This window comes from Balaenoptera borealis (genome assembly GCF_965194805.1).
Source record: "Balaenoptera borealis genome assembly, chromosome: 3".
Lineage (NCBI taxonomy): Eukaryota > Metazoa > Chordata > Mammalia > Artiodactyla > Balaenopteridae > Balaenoptera > Balaenoptera borealis.
Window position 1 is genome coordinate 119,571,034 of NC_138866.1, and position 25,258 is coordinate 119,596,291.

Below are 25,258 nucleotides of genomic sequence, written 5' to 3' on the forward strand. Positions count from 1 at the left end.
GATAGATTTAATTGATATTTATAGGACACTCCATCCAAAAACAGCAGATTACACTTTCTTCTCAAGTGCGCACAGAACATTCTCCAGGATAGATCACATCTTGGGTCACAAATCAAGCCTCAGTAAATTTAAGAAAATTGAAATCATATCAAGCATGTTTTCTGACCACAACACTTTGAGATTAGAAATCAATTAACAACAGGGAAAAAAACGTAAAAAACACAAACACGTGGAGGCTAAACAATATGTTACTAAATAACTGAGACATCACTGAAGAAATCAAAGAGGAAATCAAAAAATACCTAGAGACAAATGACAATGAAAGCACGATGATCCAAAACCCATGGGATACGGCAAAAGCAGTTCGAAGAGGCAAGTTTATAGCTATACAAGCCTACCTCAAGAAACAAGAAAAACCTCAAATAAACAATCTAACCTTACACCTAAAGGAACTAGAGAAAGAAGAACAAACAAAACCCAAAGTTAGCAGAAGGAAAGAAATCAAAAAGATCAGAGCAGAAATAAATGAAATAGAAACAACGAAAACAACAGCAAAGATCATTAAAACTAAAAGCTGGTTCTTTGAGAAGATAAACAAAATTGATAAACCATTAGCCAGACTCATCAAGAAAAAGAGGGAGAGGACTCAAATCAATAAAATTAGAAATGAAAAAGGAGAAGTTACAACAGACACCACAGAAATACAAAGCAGCCTAAGAGACTACTACAAGCAACTCTATGCCAATAAAATGGACAACCTGGAAGAAATGGACAAATTCTTAGAAAGGTATAACCTTCCAAGACTGAACCAGGAAGAAGTAGAAAATATGAACAGACCAATCACAAGTAATGAAATGGAAACTGTGATTAAAAATCTTCCAACAAACCAAAGTCCAGGACCAGATGGCTTCACAGGTGAATTCTATCAAACATTTAGAGAAGAGCTAACACCCATCCTTCTCAAACTCTTCCAAAAAATTGCAGAGGAAGGAACACTCCCAAACTCATTCTATGAGGCCACCATCACCCTGATACCAAAACCAGACAAAGACACTACAAAAAAAGAAAATGACAGACCAATATCACGGATGAATATAGATGTAAAAATCCTCAACAAAATACTAGCAAACAGAATCCAACAACACATTAAAAGGATCATACACCACGATCAAGTGGGATTTATCCCAGGGATGCAAGGATTCTTCAATATACACAAATCAATCAGTGTGATACAACATATTAACAAATTGAAGAAGAAAAACCATATGATCGTCTCAATAGATGCAGAAATAGCTTCTGACAAAATGCAACACCCATTTATGATAAAAACTCTCCAGAAAGTGGGCATAGGGGGAACCTACCTCAACATAATAAAGGCCATATACGACAAACCCACAGCAAACATCATTCTCAATGGTGAAAAACTGAAAGCATTTCCTCTAAGATCAGGAACAAGACAAGGATGTCCACCCTCACCACTATTATTCAACATAGTTTTGGAAGTCCTAGCCATGGCAATCAGAGAAGAAAAAGAAATAACAGGAATACAAATTGGAAAAGAAGAAGTAAAACTGTCACTGTTTGTAGATGACATGATACTATACATAGAGAATCCTAAAGATGCTATCAGAAAACTACTAGAGCTAATTAATGAGTTTGATAAAGTTGCAGGATACAAAATTAATGCACAGAAATCTCTTGCATTCCTATACACCAATGATGAAAAATCTGAAAGAGAAATTAAGGAAACACTGTCATTTACCATTGCAACAAAAAGAATAAAATACCTAGGAATAAACCTACCTGGGGAGACAAATGACCTGTATGCAGAAAACTATAAGACACTGATGAAAGAAATTAAAGAGGATACCAACAGATGGAGAGATATATACCATGTCCTTGGATTGGAAGAGTCAATATTGTGAAAATGACTATACTACCCAAAGCAATCTACAGATTCAATGCAATCCCTATCAAATTACCAATGGCATTTTTTTACGGAACTAGAACAAATCATCTTAAAATTTGTATGGAGACACAAAAGACCCCGAATAGCCAAAGCAGTCTTGAGGGAAAAAAACGGAGCTGGAGGAATCAGACTCCCTGACTTCAGACTATACTACAAAGCTACAGTAATCACGACAATATGGGACTGGCACAAGAACAGAAATATAGATCAATGGAACAAGATAGAAAGCCCAGAGATAAACCCACACACCTATGGTCAGATAATCTACGACAAAGGAGGCAAGGATATACCATGGAGAAAAGACAGTCTCTTCAATAAGCAGTGCTGGGAAAACTGGACAGCTACATGTGAAAGAATGAAATTAGAACACTCCCTAACACCATACACAAAAATAAACTCAAAATGGATTCGAGACCTAAATGTAAGACCAGACACTATAAGTCTTAGAGGAAAACATAGGAAGAACACTCTTTGACATAAATCACAGCAAGATCTTTTTTGTTCCACCTCCTAGAGTAATGGAAATAAAAACAAAAATAAACAAATGGGACCTAATGAAACTTCAAAGCTTTTGCACAGCAAAGGAAACCATAAACAAGACAAAAAGACAACCCTCAGGATGGGAGAAAATATTTGCAAACGAATCAACGGACAAAGGATTAATCTCCAAAATATATAAACAGCTCATGCAGCTCAATATTTTAAAAAAACAAACAACCCAATTCAAAAATGGGCAGAAGACCTAAATTGACATTTCTCCAAAGAAGACATACAGATGGCCAAGAAGCACATGAAAAGCTGCTCAACATCACTAATTATTAGAGAAATGCAAATCAAAACTACAATGAGGTATCACCTCACACCAGTTAGAATGGGCATCATTGGAAAATCTACAAATAACAAATGCTGGAGAGGGTGTGGAGAAAAGGGAACCCTCTTGCACTGTTGGTGGGAATGTAAATTGATACAGCCACTATGGAGAACAGTATGGAGGTTCCTTAAAAAGCTAAAAATAGAATTACCATATCATCCAGCAATCCCACTACTGGGCATATACCCAGAGAAAACCATAATTCAAAAAGACACATGCACCCCAATGTTCACTGCAGCACTATTTACAATAGCCAGGTCATGGAAGCAACCTAAATGTCCATGGACAGACGAATGGATAAAGAAGAGGTGGTACATACATACAATGGACTATTACTCAGCCATAAAAGGAACGAAACTGGGTCATTTGTAGAGATGTGGATGGATCTAGAGACTGTCATACAGAGTGAAGTAAGTCAGAAAGAGAAAAACAAATATCGTATATTAACGCATATATGTGGAACCTAGAAAAATGGTACAGATGAACTGGTTTGCAGGGCAGAAATTGAAACACAGATGTAGAGAACAAACGTATGGACACCAATGGGGTAAAGCGGCAGGGGGTTGGGGGTGGTGGTGTGATGAACTGGGCGATTGGGATTGACATGTATACACTGATGTGTATAAAATTGATGACTAATAAGAGCCTGCTATATAAAAAAAATAAATAAAAGAAAACAAAACAAAAAACAAAAACAAAAAAACCCAAAATACCAGCTTTTGGTTTCCACTGATTTTCTCTACTGTTGGTCAGCTTCCTATTCAGTAATTTTAGCTCTAATAGGCCCTTCTTGTTGTAGCTTCATAAAGTAAAAGCTTAGATCATTGATTTTTTACCTCATTTCTTTTCTTATATAAGGGTTTAAAGCTATCGGTTTTCTTCTAAGCACTTCTTTAGCTGCATTCCACAACTTGTAATATGCTGTGTTTCCATTATCATTCAGACCAAAATATTTTCAAGTTGCCCTTATAAATTTTTCTTTAACTTATAAGTTACTTATACATGTTATTTTCCAAATATGTGAGGATTTCTCAGATGTCTTTCTGTTATTGATTTCTATTTTAATTCCATTTTGGTCAGACAACATACTTTAAATTTTCAATCATTTGTGTGACCATACTGATGCCTGAGGTCATGGACATTAGGGCAGGCACATCAGGACGGTGACAAGCCCTTGTCTGACAATTGCTGGTCCTTCATCTTGTTCAGGAACATCACAATCTCCATTGTCCCAAGAAGGTCAAAAGTATGGGTTTAAATTCAAGTGGCATTCTACTATTCCACCCTCTCTCTCTCTCTCCTCCCAGCATCTTATTCCTTCCCTTTTTCAGGGCTCCTGACCTTTGTGGAAGTGGGGCTTCAGCTCATGCTCCCAAGAACCCTAATTTTTCCCCACTCTTCTAATTTCCTCCCTGCAAATCTCAGAGAATAATCACTATAGAGAGAAGGTGGCAGCACCAAAAATGAAATAGAGGAGGAAAAGCCACAATACCTTTTATGTCTTAATCTCGAAGGTCACACATTGTCAGTTCTGCCACATTACATTTTAGAAGCAAATCACTAAGTACAGCACATGCCTTTTGAAGGGAGGAGTATCAAAAAATTTGTGGACACATTTTAAACCACCAGAACAGTGTCATAATTTTTACCCTAAATAATCATATATCTTTTAAAAGAACTAAGAGAGGGAAAGAAAATATGTATACTCATTTATTTTTATACATATGTATTACCTCTGGTTTCTTTATTCCTTCCCATAACTCATGGATCAGCAAACTAGAGTCCATGGGCCAAATCAAACCCACTGCCTATTTTTGCATGGCCTGAGAGCCAAGAATGGTTTTACATTTTTTTAATGGTTGAGGAAAAAAATCAAGGGAAGAATATTTTTGTGACATGTGAAAATTATACGGAATTTAAATTTCAGTGTCTATAATAAAATTTATTGGAATGTACCCATGCTCATTTATTTATGTATTGTGTATATAGCTCCTTTCACAGCAGAACTGCGTTGTCTCAACAGACCATATGACCCACAAAGTCTAAAATATTTACCATCTGATCCTTTGCAGAAAAGGTTTATCAGCCTCTACTATACATCCAAATTACCATCTGGTGTCATTTGCTTTTAACCTAAAGAATTTCCATTATCATTTTTCATAGAACACATTACAGTGACAAATTCCCTCAGATTATCTGCTTATCTGAAAATATCTTTATTCCAGCTTCATTTTTGAAAGATACTTTTCCTAATTGATGATTGGACATTGTGGATAATACATTGTAACAACAATGAATTGTTATGTTTTCCTGCAGCCTTGATTTTTCTTCTAACAGACAATTAACTTGTCTGGACCCAAACTATAAATTAAGCAACTGCCTGAACATTGCTTTTGTTTTGGGGTCTTGAATTGTTTTGTTGGATTTTAATTATGATTTTTGGATATCTTTCAGCCTCCATTGCTTTTAATAAGAAGACAAGTGTTAACCATATCATTATAGGCAAACCTCATTTTATTGTACTTCACTTTATTGTGCTTTGCAGATACTGCATTTTTTACAAATTGAAGATTTGTGGCAACCCGGTGTTGATCACGTCTATCAGCACCATTTTTCCAACAGCATTTGCTCACATAGTGTCTCTGTGTCACATTTAGATAATGCCTGCAGTATTTCAAAGTTTTCATTATTATAATATTTGTTATGGTGATCTGTGATCAGTGATCTTTGCTGTAACTACTACTCCCTGAAGGCTCGGACTATGGTTAGCATTTTTTAGCAATAAAGTATTTTTAAATTAAGGTATGTACATTGCTTTTTTCAACATAATGCTACTGCACACTTAACAGGCTACAGTATAGTGTAAACATAACTTTTATATGCACCAGGAAACCAAAAAAATTCATGTGCCTCCCTTTATTGTGATATTTGCTTTATTGCAGTGATCTGGAACTGACTCTGTAATTGCTCTGAGGTATGCCTGTATTCCCCTGTATTTAATGTACCATATTTTCTCTGGGCTGCTTTCAAGATTTCCTTTCTATCTTTGGCATTTAGCAATTTGCCTATAATGTGTCTAGTTGTGGTTTTCTTTTGTATTGATTCTAGTTGGAGGTCATAGATTGTCTTGAATCTCCAAGCTAGTTTTTCTCAAACATGAGAAGTTTTCAGCCACTATTTCTTCCAATATTTTTCTGCTTCTTTCTCTCTCACCTCTACCTATGGGATTCCAACTTAAGGCAGTAAGAATTCAGCTATCCCCCACGAGGAGCTATGCAGAGATACAAAAAGCCCTCAGTTAAAAAAAAATCAGTAAACTTGCAAATCTCACCTACTGCAGTTGTGTCTTTCCAAGGTTATCTCCTATTTGGTTTGCATTGCTCTTTGACAGAGCTCCTATGGTCTCCCCTGAATACTCACAACAGTCAGCCAGGTATAGATGGCAGAATTCGTACTCTAACTTTGAGTTTTAGCCTTTGGCAGCTCTCTCCATTCCAGGATTTTCCTCCTAAATTTCAAGCTTCTTTGCTACTCCTCAACTTTATCCTCTGACACTTCAAGCCAGTATGGTTGTGGTTTTCTGTCTCTGGAGCTATGGGAGTTAGGGAGAACCTTGTGCAAAAAGCCACAAATTCACAATTCTTACCCACTACTTAGTTACTTTAAAGAATAAACTCCCCACTAGTTTCTGTGCTTATTTTTGGTCTTTTGGGGTCTGTTAGTATTTTTGATCTCTTTTCCACTGCTTTCAAATAATGTTACCTTACATTTTTTTCCAGGGTTTATCATTGTTACCTGTGGCAGGGTTCATTCACCTCACCAATTCACCACTACTATTACCTAAGGCTAGTAGTCCCCCGGTTTTATAAAAACAATCTCCCAAACTTGAATTTATCATTTTATATATTATAAAATTTTAATTATTGGCAGTACTATAATGGAAAATAAACTACCTAAAGTAATGGAAAAGCCCAACTTCCACAAATATAGAAATAAATTTGCATGTGTACAATGTACAATATCCTCATGCAGCTGCTGCTGAAACTGGTGCCTTCCTATTCTACACCCATATATACCTAACTGGAATACAATTAGGCCTGGGGTTGTCAGGCTGAGAGTCATGAAAATCAACGAAGCAAATAAACTACTTGCAATTATTTAAAAGTTAAAAAGAATTAATTTAAGTTCCCTCCAAAAGATCTGTAGACTGCTTTCAATCATGTCCCATGGATTAAAAGATTAAGAAAAGGAAGATGGATATTTGGAATAAGTACTTGTATACATTTCAGAAACAGTAGCAATAGTTAAGAGCAACATTTAAAGATGTCTTTTTTAAATGAAATACTTACCTTTGTTCTTCTAAAATGAGAAAATATTTTAACAACATTTTTCAAAATGCATTACACATTTTCTGATACCAAGACAGCATAAGTAAGAACTGAAGAAAGAACCCACAACATTTGCTCTTAGGAATTCTACTTATATTCTCCTTTCACTGATAATTAAATACTAATATTCCATGGAATTTCAATCACAAAACTGTGAAGTTAGCAAAGTAAATCTGTGATTTATATAAAGCTCAGAACAGACTACATAAGTAATTTAGTCCATTATATGCAAATTGCTGAGTTAGGCTTTGAGTATTCTGAAGGATCCCTTTATTCTCACTATAGCAATAGCAGTAGCCAAACAACTGTTATCCCACAACAAGCAAAAGAACCATTTTCATGCAGAATGAGTACAACAAATAGAAAAGGAGAAAATGGAGACCAAGAGCATCTTTTTACACCAATTTTATTAAAAAACAAACAAACAAAAAAAAAACAAGAGAACACCCTCTATGATTCTGTCATTCTTCCTTAAGACAAAACATTAAGTGGTGGCTTTGTTCTAAATCAGACATGATAAAATCTGATAGGAGGACTATAGTCAAACTAAGTGAATTTGCCAATGAAAGCAATATTGCTGATGTTAAAATTCAAGTGTAAATTAGCATAAAAATCAGCAGGAATTCTCAAGAGACAGAGGAAACTGTTGGCAGTGTTAGATATGTTAATTATCTTGATTGTGATGAGTTCATATATATGTCAAAACTTACCAAACTGTATGCTTTGGCATGCAGTTTACTCTACCTCAATTAGATTTCAATAAAGTTAAAAAAAAAACAACAGGAAAAAATCATTATTCATTTTTACTCATCACTTGGATACTTTAAAAGTCAAAAGCAGAAACCAATTCAAAGTCTGTAACCAAGTATAATTAACAACTCAAGGATCACAAATAGTCATCCAAGTTAAAAGTCATCCAAGTTAAAAGAACAGGTATATCAACTTTTTCAAAAAAAAGAATGAAAGTCTCAATGGAAGTATCCTGAGACTCACTGGTCAAAGGATCATAGAGGTCGCATTGCCTAAGCTATTTACCTCCCACCCAGGTGTAGAATGCTCCTGGTTTCCATTTCCAAATGGATGTGAGGACACAGAGTTTATTTATCAGGATTTGCAGCCTTACTGTACTTCTCTTCCTTGCACCTCTGCAGAATCTCTAAGCTCCTCTGGTGGACTGGGTGTTGGAGAAAGCTAATACTATCCATACTTTTCAAAACTGCACATGGCGCTGTATCATCATGTCCTTAGGAAGCAAAAGAAAAACAAAAAATGGAGAAAAGAAAAAGACATTATATAAGCCCAAACCAATAGAGAATCAAGGACAATGCTGCCAACTATCTTAAGAGTAAATAAAAATGTATCAAGTAATTGGGGTTAAATGTGAATAATTTTTCCAATTAATTTGAGGAAATTACACAAAAACAATAGGAAAAAATAAAGGTCCTGTTCAGGTATTCAAAAGTATCCTTTTTCAGTACTCAAAGTGTTGTGAGTTAACATCATACTAAAAATTTTTAATTTAAAATACCAGGGAAATTTCAAAAACAATTGTATGGTGTCTTTTTTTTAATGGACTCATTTTTATCAGGTCTGAAATATAATTAGCACAGAGTTGGCAACAATGCAAGAAACACTGATGGAACCCCAAAGAGAAATATACCCAAAACAATTTACCGAAAGTTAAACGTTCACAAATCTCGCAATTAACCACACTTGTAGGAAGTCCAAGTGTGTCAATGTTGAAAGAGTAGGAAGAAAAGCACTGTAGAGCAGGAAAACCCAGCAGCACTTCTGTACTTATAAATCTGAAAACAAAGCTGGAAAATCTGTCAGAATCAACTATTGGAAGGAAAGGAATGAGAGCACATTCAAGTAAGGACCAAAGCCCCAGATCAGTGCTACTGAAACAGTGAGACACTCGAGCAGTAAAGAGGGAAGGAAGATTGTACCATAAATATTAGGAATAAATGGATTTAAAAGAGAATTCAGGTTTTCCAGGTTTGGGAGGAGTCAAGTATCATTTACACAAGAACATCTCTAGAGTTAGGACATGAAGTTCAAATGTATGTAGGTTTGCCTTTAAAAAATAAAAGTGAATAGTTTAACAATAGATGGAGGCAAATTAAGCAACACATAATTATGAACTAAAGTTCCATTAGTACGTATTTACTGTATAACTAGGAATAAGATACTATCTATGAATAGTTCTCAAGGCAGAATCATTTTAAAAGTTAAACAGAAGCAGAGTAATTCAAAGAGGTTTGCATGGTTTAACCAAACTATAATTCCTTAAACTGAATATCTACATTAAGAGAATAGGCATCCATGTTTTAGTTAAAGAGACAGAATCTCATGATACCATAACATCAGATTATAGATAGACAGATATAGAAACAGATATCTGATATAGATATAGATAGATATATCAGGCTTTTGTAAAATTAAAAAAAAAACATTTCGTATCTTGTAATTAAAAAGTAAGCTAATAAAACACTATCTCATTTATCCAGTACAGAGAGTCCATAGCTGTACATGTTCAATGTTTCAAAAAGAGACAAGTATTACCAAGTTACCATCATTTCTTAGTCAAAAGATACCTCAATAAAAATATTCTATTCTCAATAATCCCCTCCTTCACAGGACTCTTGGTGGGGGAAGGAATGCTTAGGCTCAGATGAGGCTGCACTTGGTTAGTAACAGGGTGGGGCTAGGGGTTAGGGTAAGCCATCAGTTGAGGAGGACCATTTGAGGAAAATACCACCTGGTGAGTTCTACTCATACTCCATCCAAATTGTAATTTTTGAAAGTTATCAACAGACTTTCAGGCCCTTCAATAGCTAATGATATATTGTTAGTCAGAAATAATTTAAGAAGATTATGGTATTAAAGTGTTTTATATAAGAGTTCAGAATATTAAATATAGTAAATTATTATGTAATCTTCAATTAAAACTCGCTCAACTTGACTACAGCCTCTGTACTCAATTTTCTATTTTATCTAAATAAATTGTGGCAATGCCATTTGGATATGGGTAATTTTATATCTGTGACTGTTTTGTGTCTCACTGACTGTTTTGTGTCTCATCATCATACCTACAACTTAGGGTTTTGGTTTTTTTTTAACTTCTGTTCTTTCATTCTGCTTTCTATGCCTTCTTTTAACTCTTTAACAATTTTAAACACTGCTTTACAGACTATAATACTATTTCCAAACCTTAAAGTGATACTCCTCTCTGTTGTGTGTACCAACTCCCTGTCAAGGTGGTTTGGTTTCCTAGGATGGTTTTATAAGTACATTTTCAGTGGAGTCTCAAACTCTTAAAAGAGGTTTATTTAGTGTTTGCTTATGCTAAGTTCCTAGCCTAGTTTTCATAATTTCTTAGTTTGAGATTATGCACCAAACAAACAGCATAAATCCTCTTGCATGGTGAAGAAGATACGGGGCACTAATTTTTTTAGGCAACTTTTTTTTCAAACTTTATCTAAGGCCTAACACATACTGATATGATTCTTCTTGTTCTTCTAGGTAAGGCCAACAGACAGAGTTTTACAATTATCTTTTCAGTGACAGAAAAGTTCAAGCTCTTTGAAGCTCCTACACCATATAAAACAGGGGCTCAATCCCAGCTCCACTGTATCATTCAAACCTGAAGCCATGTCTCTGATCCTATAATAGTTTCTATAATGCCAGCTTCCAGGCCTTAGGGCCATTTTTTTAAAGGTATATTTCACATACAGTAAACTCCACTAATCTCAAGTATACAGTTTGATGAGCTTAAACAAACAGTTATATCATATAATCCTCAATCAAGATACAGGACATTTCCATCACCTCAGCAAGTTATTTCATTCCCTTCCAGTAAATACCACCCCTACCCCTCTCAAAGTCAATCAAGTAATGATCCCAGGAGTGGGACTGCTGGATCACATGGTAATTCTATTTTTAGTTTTCTGAGGAACCTCCATATTGTTTTCCATAGTGGCTGTACCAACTTACATCCCCACCAACATTGTAGGAGTGTTCCCTTTTCTCCATACCCTCTCCAACACTGTTATTTGTAGACTTTTTAGTGATGGCCATTCTGACCGGTGTGAGGTGGTACCTCATTGTAGTTTTGATTTGCATTTCTCTAATAATTAGTGATGTTGAGCATCTTTTCATGTGCCTACTGGCTATCTGTATGTCTTCTTTGGAGAAATGTCTATTAAGGTCTTCTGCCCATTTTTCGATTGGGTTGTTGTTTTGTTGTTGTTGAGTTGTATGAGCTGTTTGTATACTTTGGAGATTAAGCCTTTGTCTGTTGCATCACTTGCAAATATTTTCTCCCATTCCATTGGTCGTCTTTTTGTTTTTTTATGGTTTCCTTTGCTGTGCAAAAGCTTGTAAGTTTGATTAGGTCCCATTTGTTTATTTTTGTTTTTACTTCTATTGCCTTGGGAGACTGATCTAAGAAAACATGGGTATGATTTATGTCAGAGAATGTTTTGCCTTTGCTCTCTTCTAGGAGTTTTATACTGTCATGTCTTATGTTTAAGTCTTTAAGACATTTTGTGTTTATTTTTGTGCATGGTGTGAGGGTGTGTTCTAACTTCATTGATTTACATGCAGCTGTCCAACTCTCCCAGCACCACTTGCTGAAGAGACTTTTTCCCATTTTATATTCTTGCCTCCTTTGTTGAAGATTAATTGACCACAGGTGTATGGGTTTATTTCTGGGCTATTCTGTACCATTGATCTGTATGCCTGTTTTTGTACCAATACCACATTGTTTTGATTACTCTAACTTTGTGGTATTGTCTGAAGTCTGGGAGAGTTATGCCTCCTGCTTTTTTTTAAATTAATTAATTAATTAATATTTATTTTTGTCTGTGTTGTGTCTTCATTGTTGCACATGGGCTTTCTCTAGTTGCGGTGAATGGGGGCCACCCTTTGCTGAAGTGCGCAGGCCTCTCATTGCGGTGGCTTGTCTTTGTTGCAGAGCACAGGTTCAAGGCGTGCGGGCCCCAGTAGTTGTGGCACATGGGCTCAGCAGCTGTGGCTCATGGGCTCTAGAGTGCAGGATCAGTAGTTGTGGCACACAGGCTTTGTTGCTCTGCGGCATATGGGATCTTCCCAGACCAGGACTTGAACCTGTGTCCCCTGCACTGGCAGATGGATTCTTAATCACTATGTCCCCAGGGAAGTCCTCCTGCTTTGTTTTTATTCCTCAGGATTGCTCTAGCAATTCTCGGTCTTTCCTGGTTCCATATAAATTTTTGGATATTTGTTCTAGTTCTGTGAAAAATGTCATGGGTAATTTGACAGGATCTCATTATATCTGTAGATTGCTTTGGGTAGTATTGCCATTTTAACTATATTAATTCTTCCAATCCAAGGGCATGGGATATCTTTCCATTTCTTTGAATCCTCTTTTATTTCCTTTATTAATGTTTTATAGTTCTCAGTGTATAAGTCTTTCACCTCCTTGATCAGGTTTATTCCTAGATACTTTTTTTTGGGTGCAATTTTAAAAGGTTTTTTGAGGTTTTTAAAAATTTATTTATTTATTTATTTATTTATTTTTGGTTGCATTGGGTCTTCGTTGCTGCACACAGGCTTTCTCTAGTTGTGGAGAGGGGAGCTACTCTTTGTTGTGGTGTGCAGGCTTCTCATTGCAGTGGCTTCTCTTGTTGTGGAGCACGGGCTCTAGGCGCATGGGCTTCAGTAGTTGTGGCACAAGGGCTCAGTAGTTGTGGCACATGGGCTTAGTTGCTTCGTGGCATGTGGGATCTCCCCAGACCAGGGCTTAAACCCGTGTCCCCTGCAATGGCAGGCAGATTCTTAACCACTGCACCACCAGGGAAGTCCCAGTATTTTTTTTTTTTTTTTACATTCCCTTTCTGATATTTCATTGTTAGTGTAAAGAAATACAACTGATTTCTGAATGTTACTCTTGTATCCTGCTACTTTGCTGAATTCATTTATTAGATCTAGTAGTTTTTGTGTGGAGTCCTTAGGGAGAAACTCTGTACTTTTAAACTATCACTCCCCTTGTTATCTCCCTGTCTGCCCTGGGCAAACACTAATCTACATTCTTTCTCGACAGATTTGCCTATTCTAGAAAATTCATATAAATGAAATCATACAGCATGTGGTCTTTTGTGTCTTACGCTTTCACTTAACAAAATGCTTTCAAGGTTCACCCATGTTATAGCATGTACTAGTATCTCATTCATTTACGTGACAGAATAGTATTCCATTGTATGGTTATACCACATTTTGTTTATCCAGTCATCTGTTGAACATTTGAGTTGTTTCTACCTTTTGGCTATTATGAATATGTTGCTAAGAACAACAAGTACAAGTTTTTGTTTGAACACCTGCTTTCAATTCTTTTAAAATATCTACCTAAGAGTGGAACTGCTGGGTAAAATGTAACTACCAGGCTGTTTTACAAAGTGGCTGCACCATTTTAAATTTTCACTGGCAGCATATGAGGCTTCCAATTTTTCCACATCCTTATTACCAACATTTGTTATTACCTGTCTATTTTATTGTAGCCATCCTAGTAGATGTGAAGTTGTATCTTACTGTGGTTTCGATTTGCATTTCCCTGATGACAAACTATACTGAGCATCTTTTCATGTTTTTTAGTGACTATTTCCATATCTTCTTTGGAGAAATGTCTTTTCAGATCCTTTGCCCATTTTTTAATTGGGTTATTAGTTTTTTACTATTGAATTGCAAGAACTGTATATATTCTAGATACCAGTTCCTTATTAGATACGAGATTTATAAATATCTTCTATCATTCTGTGAGTTGTCATTTCACTTTTTTTAAAATATTTATTTATTTATTTATTTGGTTGCACCAGGTCTTAGTTGCAGCAGGCAGGCTCCTTAGTTGCGGCTTGTGGGCTCCTTAGTTGTGGCTCACAGGCTCCTTAGTTGTGGCTCTCCAGCTCTTTAGTTGTGGCATGCATGTGGGATCTAGTTCCCTGAACAGGGATCAAACCTGGGCCCCCTGCATTGGGAGCGTGGAGTCTTATCCACTGCGCCACCAGGAAAGTCCCTTCACTCTCTTAATAGTATCCTTTGAGGCACAAAAGTTTTTAATTTTGATGAAGTCTAATTTATCCATTTTTTTCTTTGGTTGCTTGTGCTTTATACCTAATCCTGTCATACCTAAGAATCCACTGCCTAATCCAAACTGGGAAATGTGAGTCCTTCTTGCATTTCTGGATTCCTTTACATATCAATTTTAGGATTAGCTTGTCAATATCTGCATAAAGGTAGCTGTGGTTTTGACAGGACTACGCTGAATCTGTAGATCCAGTATTGCCATCTTAACTATGCCTTCCAATGCATAAACATATAATATCTTTCCATTTATTGCAGTATTCATTAAGTTTTTTCAACAATATTTTGTAGTTTCAGTGAACAAGTCTTGCAATTCTTTTGTTAAATTTATTAGTAAGAATTTTATACTTGCTGGTGCTCTTGTAAGTGAAGCACCAACTTAATTCTGTTTTCAGGTTGTTTACTGTTAATGTCTAGAAATACAACCGATTTTGCATATTGACGTTGTGTCTTGCAACTTGAGCTCATTTTTTATCTCTAGTAGAGTTTTTTGTAGATTCCTTAGGACATTTTACACAAAATATGTCATCTACAAACAAAATGGTTTCTTCCTTTCCAATTTGGATGTCTTTTATTTCTTTTTCTTGCCTGATTACTCTTACCAGGATTTCCAGGACAATGATAAATAGAAGAGGTGAAAACAGATATCCTGTCTTGTTTCTGATCTTAAGGGAAAAGTATTCAGTCATTCACCATCAAGAATTATATAAGCTTTGGATTTTTCACAGGTCCCCTTATCAGATTGAGGAAGTCCCTTTCTATTGCTAATTTGTTCAGCATTTTTATGATGAAAAATATGAAAAGGTATTCGTGTCTGTCAAGTGCCTCTTCTGTGTCTATTGAGGTGATGATCTGATTTTTGCCCTTTAGTCTATCAATGTGGTGTATTACATTGATTTGAGTTTTCTAAGGTGAACCAACCTTGCATTCCTGGGTAAATTCCACTAGATAATGCTGTAAAATACTTTTTACATATTGCTGGACTCAGTCTGCAAGGATTTTGTTGAGGATTTTTGTTGAGGGATATTGGTTTGTGGTTTTCATTTTTGTGATGTCTTATCTGGTATGCTGGTAATACTGGCCTCACAGATTGAGAATGAAAGTATTCCCTTATCGTCTATGTTTTTGGAAGAGTTTATAAAGGATTGGTGTTAATTCTTCATTAAGTATTTGATAAAATTTATCAGTGAATTCACTGTTCCTTGGTTTGTGGGAAGATTTTTTTTTCATAACTAATTCAATCTCTTTTCTTGTAACAGGCCTTTTCAGACTTTCTATTTCTTCTGGAGTCAGTATAGGCTGTTAGCATATTTCTAGGAATTTTTCCATTTCCACTAGGTTCTAATTTGTCGACATACAACTGCTAATAGTATTATAATCCTTTTTATTTCCATCAGTTCAGCAGCAACACCCCCCTTTCTTTCCCCAAATTAGTAATTTGAGTCTCCTCTCTCCTCTTCTTGGTCTGCCTACCTCAAGGTTTGTCAATTTCATTTACCTTTTTAAAGAAGTACCTTTCAGTTTTATTTGTTTTCTTTATTGTTTTCTACTCTCTATTTTATTTATTTCAGATCTACTCTTTATTATGTCCTTCCTACTGCTTGCTTTGGGTTTAGTTTTCCCTTTTTCCCTAGAATCTTAAGGTGGGGCATTAAGTTATTGATTTGAGATATTCTTTCTTAATAGAGATAAATTTCTCTAAGGGAGAAATAAATTTCCCTCTAAGCACTCTTTTAGCTGTATCCCATAAAATATGGGTGTATATTTTCTTCTATTCATTTCAAACTATTTTCTAATTTCCCTTATGATTTCTTCTTTGTCCCATTGGCTATTAAGAAGTGTGTTATTTAGTTTCCACATATACCATAAGACATATTATTTTTGTTCCTCTTTTCTTTCATTACTCTCTTCTTTTGTGTTGAATATATGTTTTCTAGTATACTATTTTAATATTTTGATCATTTCTTTTACTATATTATTTTTTAGTTATTTTCTTAACAGGTGCCAAGGGAATTAAAATTAGCATCTTAATTTACAACAATCTAATCTAGATTAAAAGCTACTTAATTTCAATAGTATATAAAAACTTTGCTCCTATATAGCTTCATTCCCTTCTTCCTTCTTTATGCTGTATTGTCATGCAATAACATGACAATAAAATGGCATGCCCTCTTTAAAATGGCATGCCCTCCAAGAGAGATTTATAATTATTGCTTTTTCACAGTTGACTTTTAAATCAGATTGGAGGGAAAAAAAGTTACAAAATGTAAAAAATACATTTTTACTATCTTTTATATTTAACTCTATAGCTGCCTTTAATGGTGCTCTTTATTATTTCATGTGCTTTCGAGCTACTGTCTAGTGTCCTTTCATTTCAGCCAGAAGAACTATCTTTAATATTTCTTGTGGGGCAGCTAGTAACAGTCACTCAGGATCTGTTTATCTGGGAATGTCATAAATTCATCTTGAAGGACAGTTTTAGTGAATACAGAATTCTTGATTGACAGTGTTTTTTTCTTTCAGCACTTTGAATATGCCAAGTTGCTGTCCTCTAGCCTCAATGCTTTCTAATGATGAATCAACTTTTAATCTTACTGAGGATAACTTTGTGCATGATGAATCATTTTTCTCTTGCTGCTTTCAATATTCTCTCTTTACCTCTAGACAGTTTAATTATGATATATCTAAGTTTGAATCTCTTTGAATTCACCCACCTTGTAGTTTATCGAGCTTGTTAGATGTGTATATTAATTTTCTCATCAAATTTGAGGAGGTGTTGGCCATTATTTCTTGAAATATTCTTTCTTTCCCTTTCCCTCCTTTCCTTCTGGACTCTCAGAAGTTTATATGCCTCATGGTGTCCCATAAGTCTAGAAGCTCTGTTTATTTTTCTTCATTCTTTATTATTCCTGTTCCTTAGCCAGATCATCTCAACTAATCTGTCTTCATGTTCACCCGATTCTGGCTTCTGCTTATTCAAACCTGCTGCTGAACTCTTCTACTGAATTTCTCATTTCAGTTATTGTACATTTTTTTCCACTTCAAAATTGATGTGTGTGTGTGTGTGTGTGTGTATAAAATTGATATTCTCCATTTGGTGAGACATTGTTCTCATACTTTCCTTTTGTTCTTCAGATATAGTTACCTTTAAGTCTTTAAATATATTTAAAATAGTTTAAAGACTTTGTCTAGTAATATCAATGTCTGGATTTTTTCAGGGGTAGTTATATAACATGGCAACTCTGAAAATTCTCTTCCCAGGATTTGCTGTTGTTGCTGTTTCTTACAGTTGCTACTATTTGTTTAGGACTTTCCTGAACTAATTCTGTAAAGTTTGTCACAGGTGACCATGGAAATCTCTGCTCAGTTAGCTTAAATGTCAGCTATTAATTGAAGGCAGATATCTTTACATGCCTGAAACCACTAATTCTCCCAGTTTTTGTCAAGGGTCACTGAGTGTGTATGTTGGTGCATACCTTCAACACTCAGCTAGGCAGTTTACAACTTTGCCTTGCCCTGCTTGCACAGAATCTGAAGGTTATCCTGAGGTAAGAAATCAGGATATCCTCAGGTCTTTACTGAGCATATGCATAGCCCTGGGCACGTATACAGTCCTATGCATGTGCATAGCTATCTAGATTCCCATGAACATATGGGAACTTTTCATAGCCGTTATGGAAACCTCATTCTCTAGCTTTTCCTTTCAAATGTTTTGGTTAGTTTTTGCCCCAGCTGTTATCTACTGCATCAGAGAGTTGCAATGTTCAACAACTGCTTCTGATTGTTTTGGACAAAACCCCTAGGTAAAAGGTTATTCATGCTGGGCAAGCTCCAAGTCAGGTTAAAAGATAGCCTTGTAAGTGGGGTCTTCCAGGGAGCTACCAAATAAGTTGGATATTCTCTGGGAATGGGGCTTTGAAGGAGCGCCAACCCCCTTCTATTCCCTCCAGGGGTTGTCACACTGCTGCTTTTCATTGTGCTTCCAGACTATTGATTTTCAAGGCTACTGTAGAGCTTGGCAGGGAGGGAGGTGAGTAGTGCAAGTTAAAACACTACAAAGTGCACTGTCATTATCAATATTCAGCCTTTTTTCTTGTATATATACTTCCTAGATCACTGAAGGCCTTTGATGAATATATGGAGCTCTAGCAAAGTTATTCTGACAATTTTTGCAAGTGTTCTTGTTGCTTTTATGGAAGAGAGAATTTTCAGAGGTCCTTACTCTACCATTTCATTGACATTTAATCTAAAACCCTTACTCTTAATCACCACACCATAGTGCCTGATACAGAATTGATTTATAAATAATGGTCAGGGTTTTGTCTGTTAACAAAAATGCTCTTAATTGTCTCAAGTACTGGGTAGAATTATGGATAGAGTACTGCATAGAGATCCTAGACCCTGTTTAGGTGATATCTAAATTAGTTTTAGTACTTGGTCATTTCTGGAAATAGATGGTCACTGGAATCCTTCTCCCACTTGCAAAAACAAATGGGAGGGCTTCCCTGGTGGCGCAGTGGTTAAGAATCCGCCTGCCAATGCAGGGGACACGTGTTCGAGCCCTGGTCCAGGAAGATCCCACATGCCACAGAGCAACTAAGCTCGTGCGCCACAGCTACTGAGCCTGCGCTCTAGAGCCCGTGAGCCACAACTACTGAGCCCAAGTGCCACAACTACTGAAGCCCATGCGCCTAGAGCCCGTGCTCCACAGCAAGAGAAGCCACCGCAATGAGAAGCCTGCGCACCGCAATGAAGAGTAGCCCCTGCTCGCCGCAACTAGAGAAAGCCCGCACACAGCAACGAAGACCCAACACAGCCAAAAATAAATAAATAAAATAAATAAATTTATTTAAAAACAAAACAAAACAAAACAAAACAAATGGGAGCACATTAGAGCTACGGAGTCCATTATGTGGGATGGGGAAGAGGAACAGTTTATGTGGGAACCATTAAAGCTCTCTATCTGCAGACACTATATGAATGGCTTCAGCTTTTCTCCCTGTAGATTAAGGAACCGAATGACACTTTGGACTCTCGTTCTTGCCTCCTTTTTTTTTTTTTAATTAATTAATTTATTTATTTATTTTTGACTGCGTTGGGTCTTCGTTGCTGCGCGCAGGGCTTTCCCTAGTTGCAGTGAGCGAGGGCTACTCTTCATTGTGGTGCACGGGCTTCTCATTACAGTGGCTTCCCTTGTTGCACAGCATGGGCTCTAGGCGCATGGGCTTCAGTAGTTGCGGCTCACAGGCTCAGTAGTTGTGGTGCATGGGCTTAGCTGCTCTGCAGTATGTGGGATCTTCCCGGACCAGGGATCGAACCCGTGTCCCCTGCATTGGCAGGCGGATTCTTAACCACTGCGCCACCAGGGAAGCCCCTCGTTCTTGCCTCTTATGCCAATGCCACAGCTGAATTCGCTGTCTCTGCCTAGTCTTTTTAGATGGATTAAAATTCCTCTTTGGCTATACTTTTATGTAACTTTTATACTTTTATGTAAAAGAACCAAATAAGCATCACTGCACTCACATCTGCATACTGTATAATTCATGGTCAAGTTATGATCTCCCCTGTACTTTCTAGTCCAGGCTCTTTCTTATTCAGGAGGAGTAAATAAAAGGCAAGGTGGATGCCACCACTGGAATACCTGTACTCCAATACCTCACTGCTGATCAGAAAAATCATTACCATTTTTAATTCCACCTCCCAGCAGGGCCAACATGTAGCTTCACTCAGACTGCCTATTTATATGACTCTACTAAGAACATTTTATGGTTTCCTGATAACCTGCCCCAGCTATAACATACCACAACTATAACAAATTTATTCTTAAAAGGAATAAGTTGAATTAATTTTTATTTAAAGACCTTAAAATGGCACTGTGCCCTCTAATTTGAAAGTCTATAAAAAAGAAAAAATAACAGTCAAAAGTAGATTTAAATTTGATATTCTCATTTGTGCTCAGTTGGCTTGATGAAGAAAAAGAATGTTAGGGAATTCCTTAAGAAGATCCAGGATTTTTTTGGTTCACCATCAAGGTATTTGTTGACAATCAGCTAAGAGTCCAGTGAAATATCTTATAAAGACAGTCTTCAAGGAAGTGAAAATATATTGCACTTCTGCAGTCTACATCTTCTTTCTTCATTAGAAATATTATCTTTGACCTCTTCTTACTCTCATTCAAGATCTGAACTGGGTTACCTTCTGCCTTTCATATATTCTACTTCTGCTTAAATAATCTCCAAATCCTGTTTCACGTTGATATGTTTGCATACTACTTATGGTCATTATAAGAGTTCTGCATCTACTACTTAGTTCATTTTCACAGTTACTCTGTTAGTTTTTGTTTTGCAATACTACAATGTTCTAATTTTATAATATCCGTTTATCCTAAATCCACCAGAAAACAGAAGGTGGTAAGCGGTGCAGAGGGAGGAAAAATGCTAAATTTTGGCACTGACACTAATATGCTGTAATACAATTATTCTCTGTAACAAACCTGCTCAGTCACTGCCTCAAAATGCAAATGAACTATCGTTTTTCTTTTTCTTGATAAAAAGTGAAAATTTAGAAGTTTATACAAGGGGGACTTCTAGCATGTTGCTAATATTCTCTTTCTTAACCTAGAAGATAGTTCCAGGGGTGTTTTCACTTTGTGATAATTCACTGAGCTATATGTTTTGTTCTGTGCACTTTTCTGTATACATGTTATATCCCAGTATAAAAGAGTTTTCAAAAAGAGTTTATTATGTGGAAGCTCTATGCTGGCCAGAAAGCAAAACTAGATTAGAAAACAAAGTATCTAGAAATTATCAAAGTAAAGATAATTTCAGTTGTTGATCATTAGTAGCACTGCATGTCTTTGTACTAATTAATACTAATATACATAGAACCAGCTTTCACAAACAATATTTTAAATGCCAAAGTAACATTCAATGTGAATAACTTTTACAGAAAGCAATGTATTCAATAGTAAATATAAGAAAAGTTTCTTATCTTAGTCAGTTATGTCTTAGCAGGATATGTATCAATTTTCAAAATTTTCATAATTGATAAGATCACTGTAATAAATAAGAATGCATCTTAAAAGAAAAAACTTTTCCTTAAAGCTTTTTGCTGGTAACTGTAGTCAATAATATTGCAGTACTGTACATGTTTGAAAGTTGCCAAGAGATTAAATTGTAAAAGTTCTCGTCACAAGAAAAAAAGTTTTGTAACTTTGTATAGTAATGGATGGTACTATTTTGCAGTACACACAAATATTGAATCATTATGTTATATACCTGAAACTAATATAATGTTATATGTCCATTATACCTCAGTTTAAAATTTTTTCAAGCTTTTTGCAAAGATAGCCTCTTAGAAATAATTTTGGCAAAGGCAAAGCAGTTTTAAGACATTCCTTTTATTAAAAAAAAAAAAAACTATAGTTCTATCCACAAAGGCCAGTTTGCACACATTATAATCTGAAGTACAGAAATGAAATTCAATTAGTTTTGCCTCTCATTTCAGAAATACAATCTCTCAAATATTTCATTCATTTAAAATACATAAAAGCTAAATTTAAAGTTTTACTGCTAGTGCACATGCCAAAAAGCCCTATGAGTAAGTCTAGGAGTTCTGAAAGCACAAAGTGTGTCCTCCTGCACTTCTGCTGAAGCTTCTTGGCAAAAAAAATTATTTTAAATAATTACATATGTATTAGAATATCCTCGCCATGCAGCAATGGTCTATCTAAGGCTAGAGTTACAGCAAGCAACAGTGTCATTTCAAGTAGGTAGCAAGTGCTTTTGAGATGCTCCTCCCACAGAATGTGAAATGAGAATATTTTATGATTTAAGGAGGAGACACACAAAAAAGTATCCTGTTTTATCCATTTCTAACTTTTAAAGTAAAATCCAGCTAACTGACTTAAGTGTAAGAGGAAAAGAAAATTAACACCTCATAAACAGATACTTTACATGTATTATCTGATTTTACCCTCATAATATTGAAGGCAGTATTACACGCCAAGAAAAACAGCTAATAGTCACAAAATCAGTCAAGAGAAGAGATGACAACTGATTACTGAAGTTGGGTTACCTCACTATACTATACTACTTCCAGCCTAATTTTTCTGCCTCCTGATTTATGCTTCCACATTATATTTCATCTGTAGTCAAAACTATGACTTAAGAGGAAAACAGAGAAAAATATCAATATTAAATTCTATATAATTAAATAATAATTTCACTTTTTGTTTAAAAATCATACCAATGTCTGAATGCCTAATAAATACCAGGTGCTTTACACTCATTATTCCTATCAGTATTTATTAATAAAAATGTACCAACATATATATACACACACATACACTCACCAGAACTCATTAGATCTGAAACATGATGTTAGGGCATGGTAAGAAAACAAACAGAAGCATAGTAGAATACTGATGTCTACTGCTTACCAGTTTTTCTCTGAATGTGTCTTTTCCCAGCTTCCCTGAAAGCAATAACAGCTCTGAAAAAAGCTCGGAGAACTGCCCAACGGAAAACAGCTACAGGATCAATTCCAATCATCCCAGAGATAAATGCATTCTTGCTACTTCTCAGAAGAGCTACAATGTCAGGGCGCATATGATCTGTATTTTTTTCCCGGAAATCCTACATGAAAAAAGTACCAGTGTTACTTTTGAAAAAATTATTAAACCAAGAAGATAATGGGTGACGTATATGAACAGTGGTTGAATAAGGCTATAGAAGTGACTTCTGTTTTAGGCAGCTAAATGGACCAGATAGATATCCTCTACAAAGTCCCATCTGACCCTAAAACTATTTAATTCAATAATTAATTTAAATTAGAATGAGCATTCCACAATCTTATTGCAGCTTGTTAAACACTGATCAGGGAGAGACTCTCTACAGGACTATCACATAAAATGACAAGAGAGCTGAATAACAAAAAGGAGCCAGAAATGAGAAGACCAGGAACAGCATTTCAAAGGGAACACCTACTACCTATAGGTGGCAATGAGTTGAACAAGTTAGGAGAAAACCAGTAAGACCAGGGACTGGAGGATTCTTGGCAAGGGTGAGAGTGGTAGAAGAATAAGCAAATAAATAGGCTATGTAGGCTATGTAAGCCTGAACTAGGAGTTTGGGTTTTATTCAAGTGTAAAGAAAAGCCACTGGAAGGATAATGACATGAGCTAACTGGTGTTTTATAAACAACACTGGTTGCTGCAGAGGGAGTGAACTGTACAAAGATGGAAAAGGTAGGCCAGCTATTGCAGTATTCCAGAAGAAGAACTGACAGTGACTTGGACTACATTGATGGTACTAGTGGAAAGGGAAAATGATTATCATATTTGGGATATGTTTTAGAGGTAAGGACAAAGGACTTGCTGGTGGATTAGGGCATGGTGAGTGAATGAGAAAATTAGGTTAACACCTATATTTTGCGTTTGAGCAAAAAAGTGGGTAGAGGTACCATATACTGATATGGAGAAGACTAGAGAAAAGAGAAGGTATAGGGATAGAAAATGAGGATTAAGAGGTAAGTTTTGTCCAAGTGAAGCTTGAGATGCTGAGAATAATGATAATAGCAAGTAACATTTATTGAGAGGTTCCTAAGTGTATGGCACACTTCTAAGCATTTTACATGTGTTGTCTCATTGAAGTTCATTTCATCACCTTAACAACTCCTTGAGGTAGATGATATTATTCCTATTTTATAGATGAGGAAAGTGAGTCATAGAAAGGTTAACTATCTTGGCCCCTATCACACAGTAACTGGAAGAACAGAGGTTCAAACTCAGCCACTTATAACCAGTATACTATGTCTGCATACAGACATCAAGTAGGCAGATGGATGTATTTGTCTAGATTCTTACAGAGATTTCAGGAAATGCATTTGGATATCATCAGCATACAGATTTTTAAAGCTGGATAAGATTACCTAAGGACTGTAAATAGCCAGTTAAAACCACCTGTCAATGGGGGTTGGCGATGACAGAACACAAGAAAATGGGTTTAAGTACCCACAGAAAGATAGGGAGGGCAAGAAGCTTAACACTCCTGGAAGAAGATCCCAGACTGATACGTACAGTCTAGGCATTTGACTATAACCACACCCAGATGGAAGGATTAAAACTTGGTGAGTAAATTACTCCATGTCGTTGCAGCTTCACAGAACAGCTGTAACTCAGAATTCTGTGAGAATCATGCCTAGTATGACGTCATCTACTCTCATGTCCAGAAGGCAGCTTGGACTTGTCCGATTACCTTTAGGGCTTTCCTTTCCTAGTAATTCTTGGTTCTCCTGAGAACAGGGGAAACAAGCCAGAAGTCTTGGTGCTTAGTTGGTCCCTAAGTACCCTTTGAGCAAACGTATATATTATAAAAGTTAGTAAAACTGAGTAAGAATTTTCAAATCAAATCACCAGCAGAGCGGCTTCCCTGGTGGCGCAGTGGTTGAGAGTCTGCCTGCTAATGCAGGGAGCACGGGTTCGAGCCCTGGTCTGGGGGGATCCCACGTGCCGCGGAGCGGCTGGGCCCGTGAGCCACAGCTGCTGAGCCTGAGTGTCTGGAGCCTGTGCTCCGCAACAAGAGGGGCCGCGATAGTGAGGGGGCCGCGATAGTGAGGGGCCCACGCACCGGGATGAGGAGTGGCCCCCGCTTGCCGCAACTAGAGGGGGCCCTCGCACAGAAGCGAAGACCCAGCACAGCCAAAAATAAATAAATAAATAAATAAATTATTTTAAAAAAATCACCAGCAGAAGCAAACACCTACTGAGGGCAGACAAATGTCAGGCATTAAGCTAAGCACTATACATAACTTATTTAATTCTAACAATTACTCAATAAAGTGGAATCAATTATAAACCACACTTTACTGATAAGTAAACAGAGAGGTAGAGAAGTTCATCAGAGGTCAAAC

At 36.3% G+C, this 25,258-nt stretch overlaps 1 protein-coding gene across 13 annotated transcripts in view; it reads right to left on the minus strand.

Moving 5' to 3' along the window:
• MYO9A (myosin IXA) overlaps window positions 1–25,258 on the minus strand; it is a 277,041-nt gene that overhangs the window by 134,786 nt on the left and 116,997 nt on the right. For all 13 annotated transcript variants that reach the window (XM_082383557.1, XM_082383556.1, XM_082383560.1 and 10 more), the window contains 2 exons: window positions 22,788–22,983; window positions 8,352–8,471 (listed from right to left, as the gene is read on the minus strand). In XM_082383557.1, the coding sequence (XP_082239683.1) occupies window positions 8,352–8,471; window positions 22,788–22,983 (316 nt within the window). The remainder of the gene's footprint in view (window positions 1–8,351; window positions 8,472–22,787; window positions 22,984–25,258) is intronic.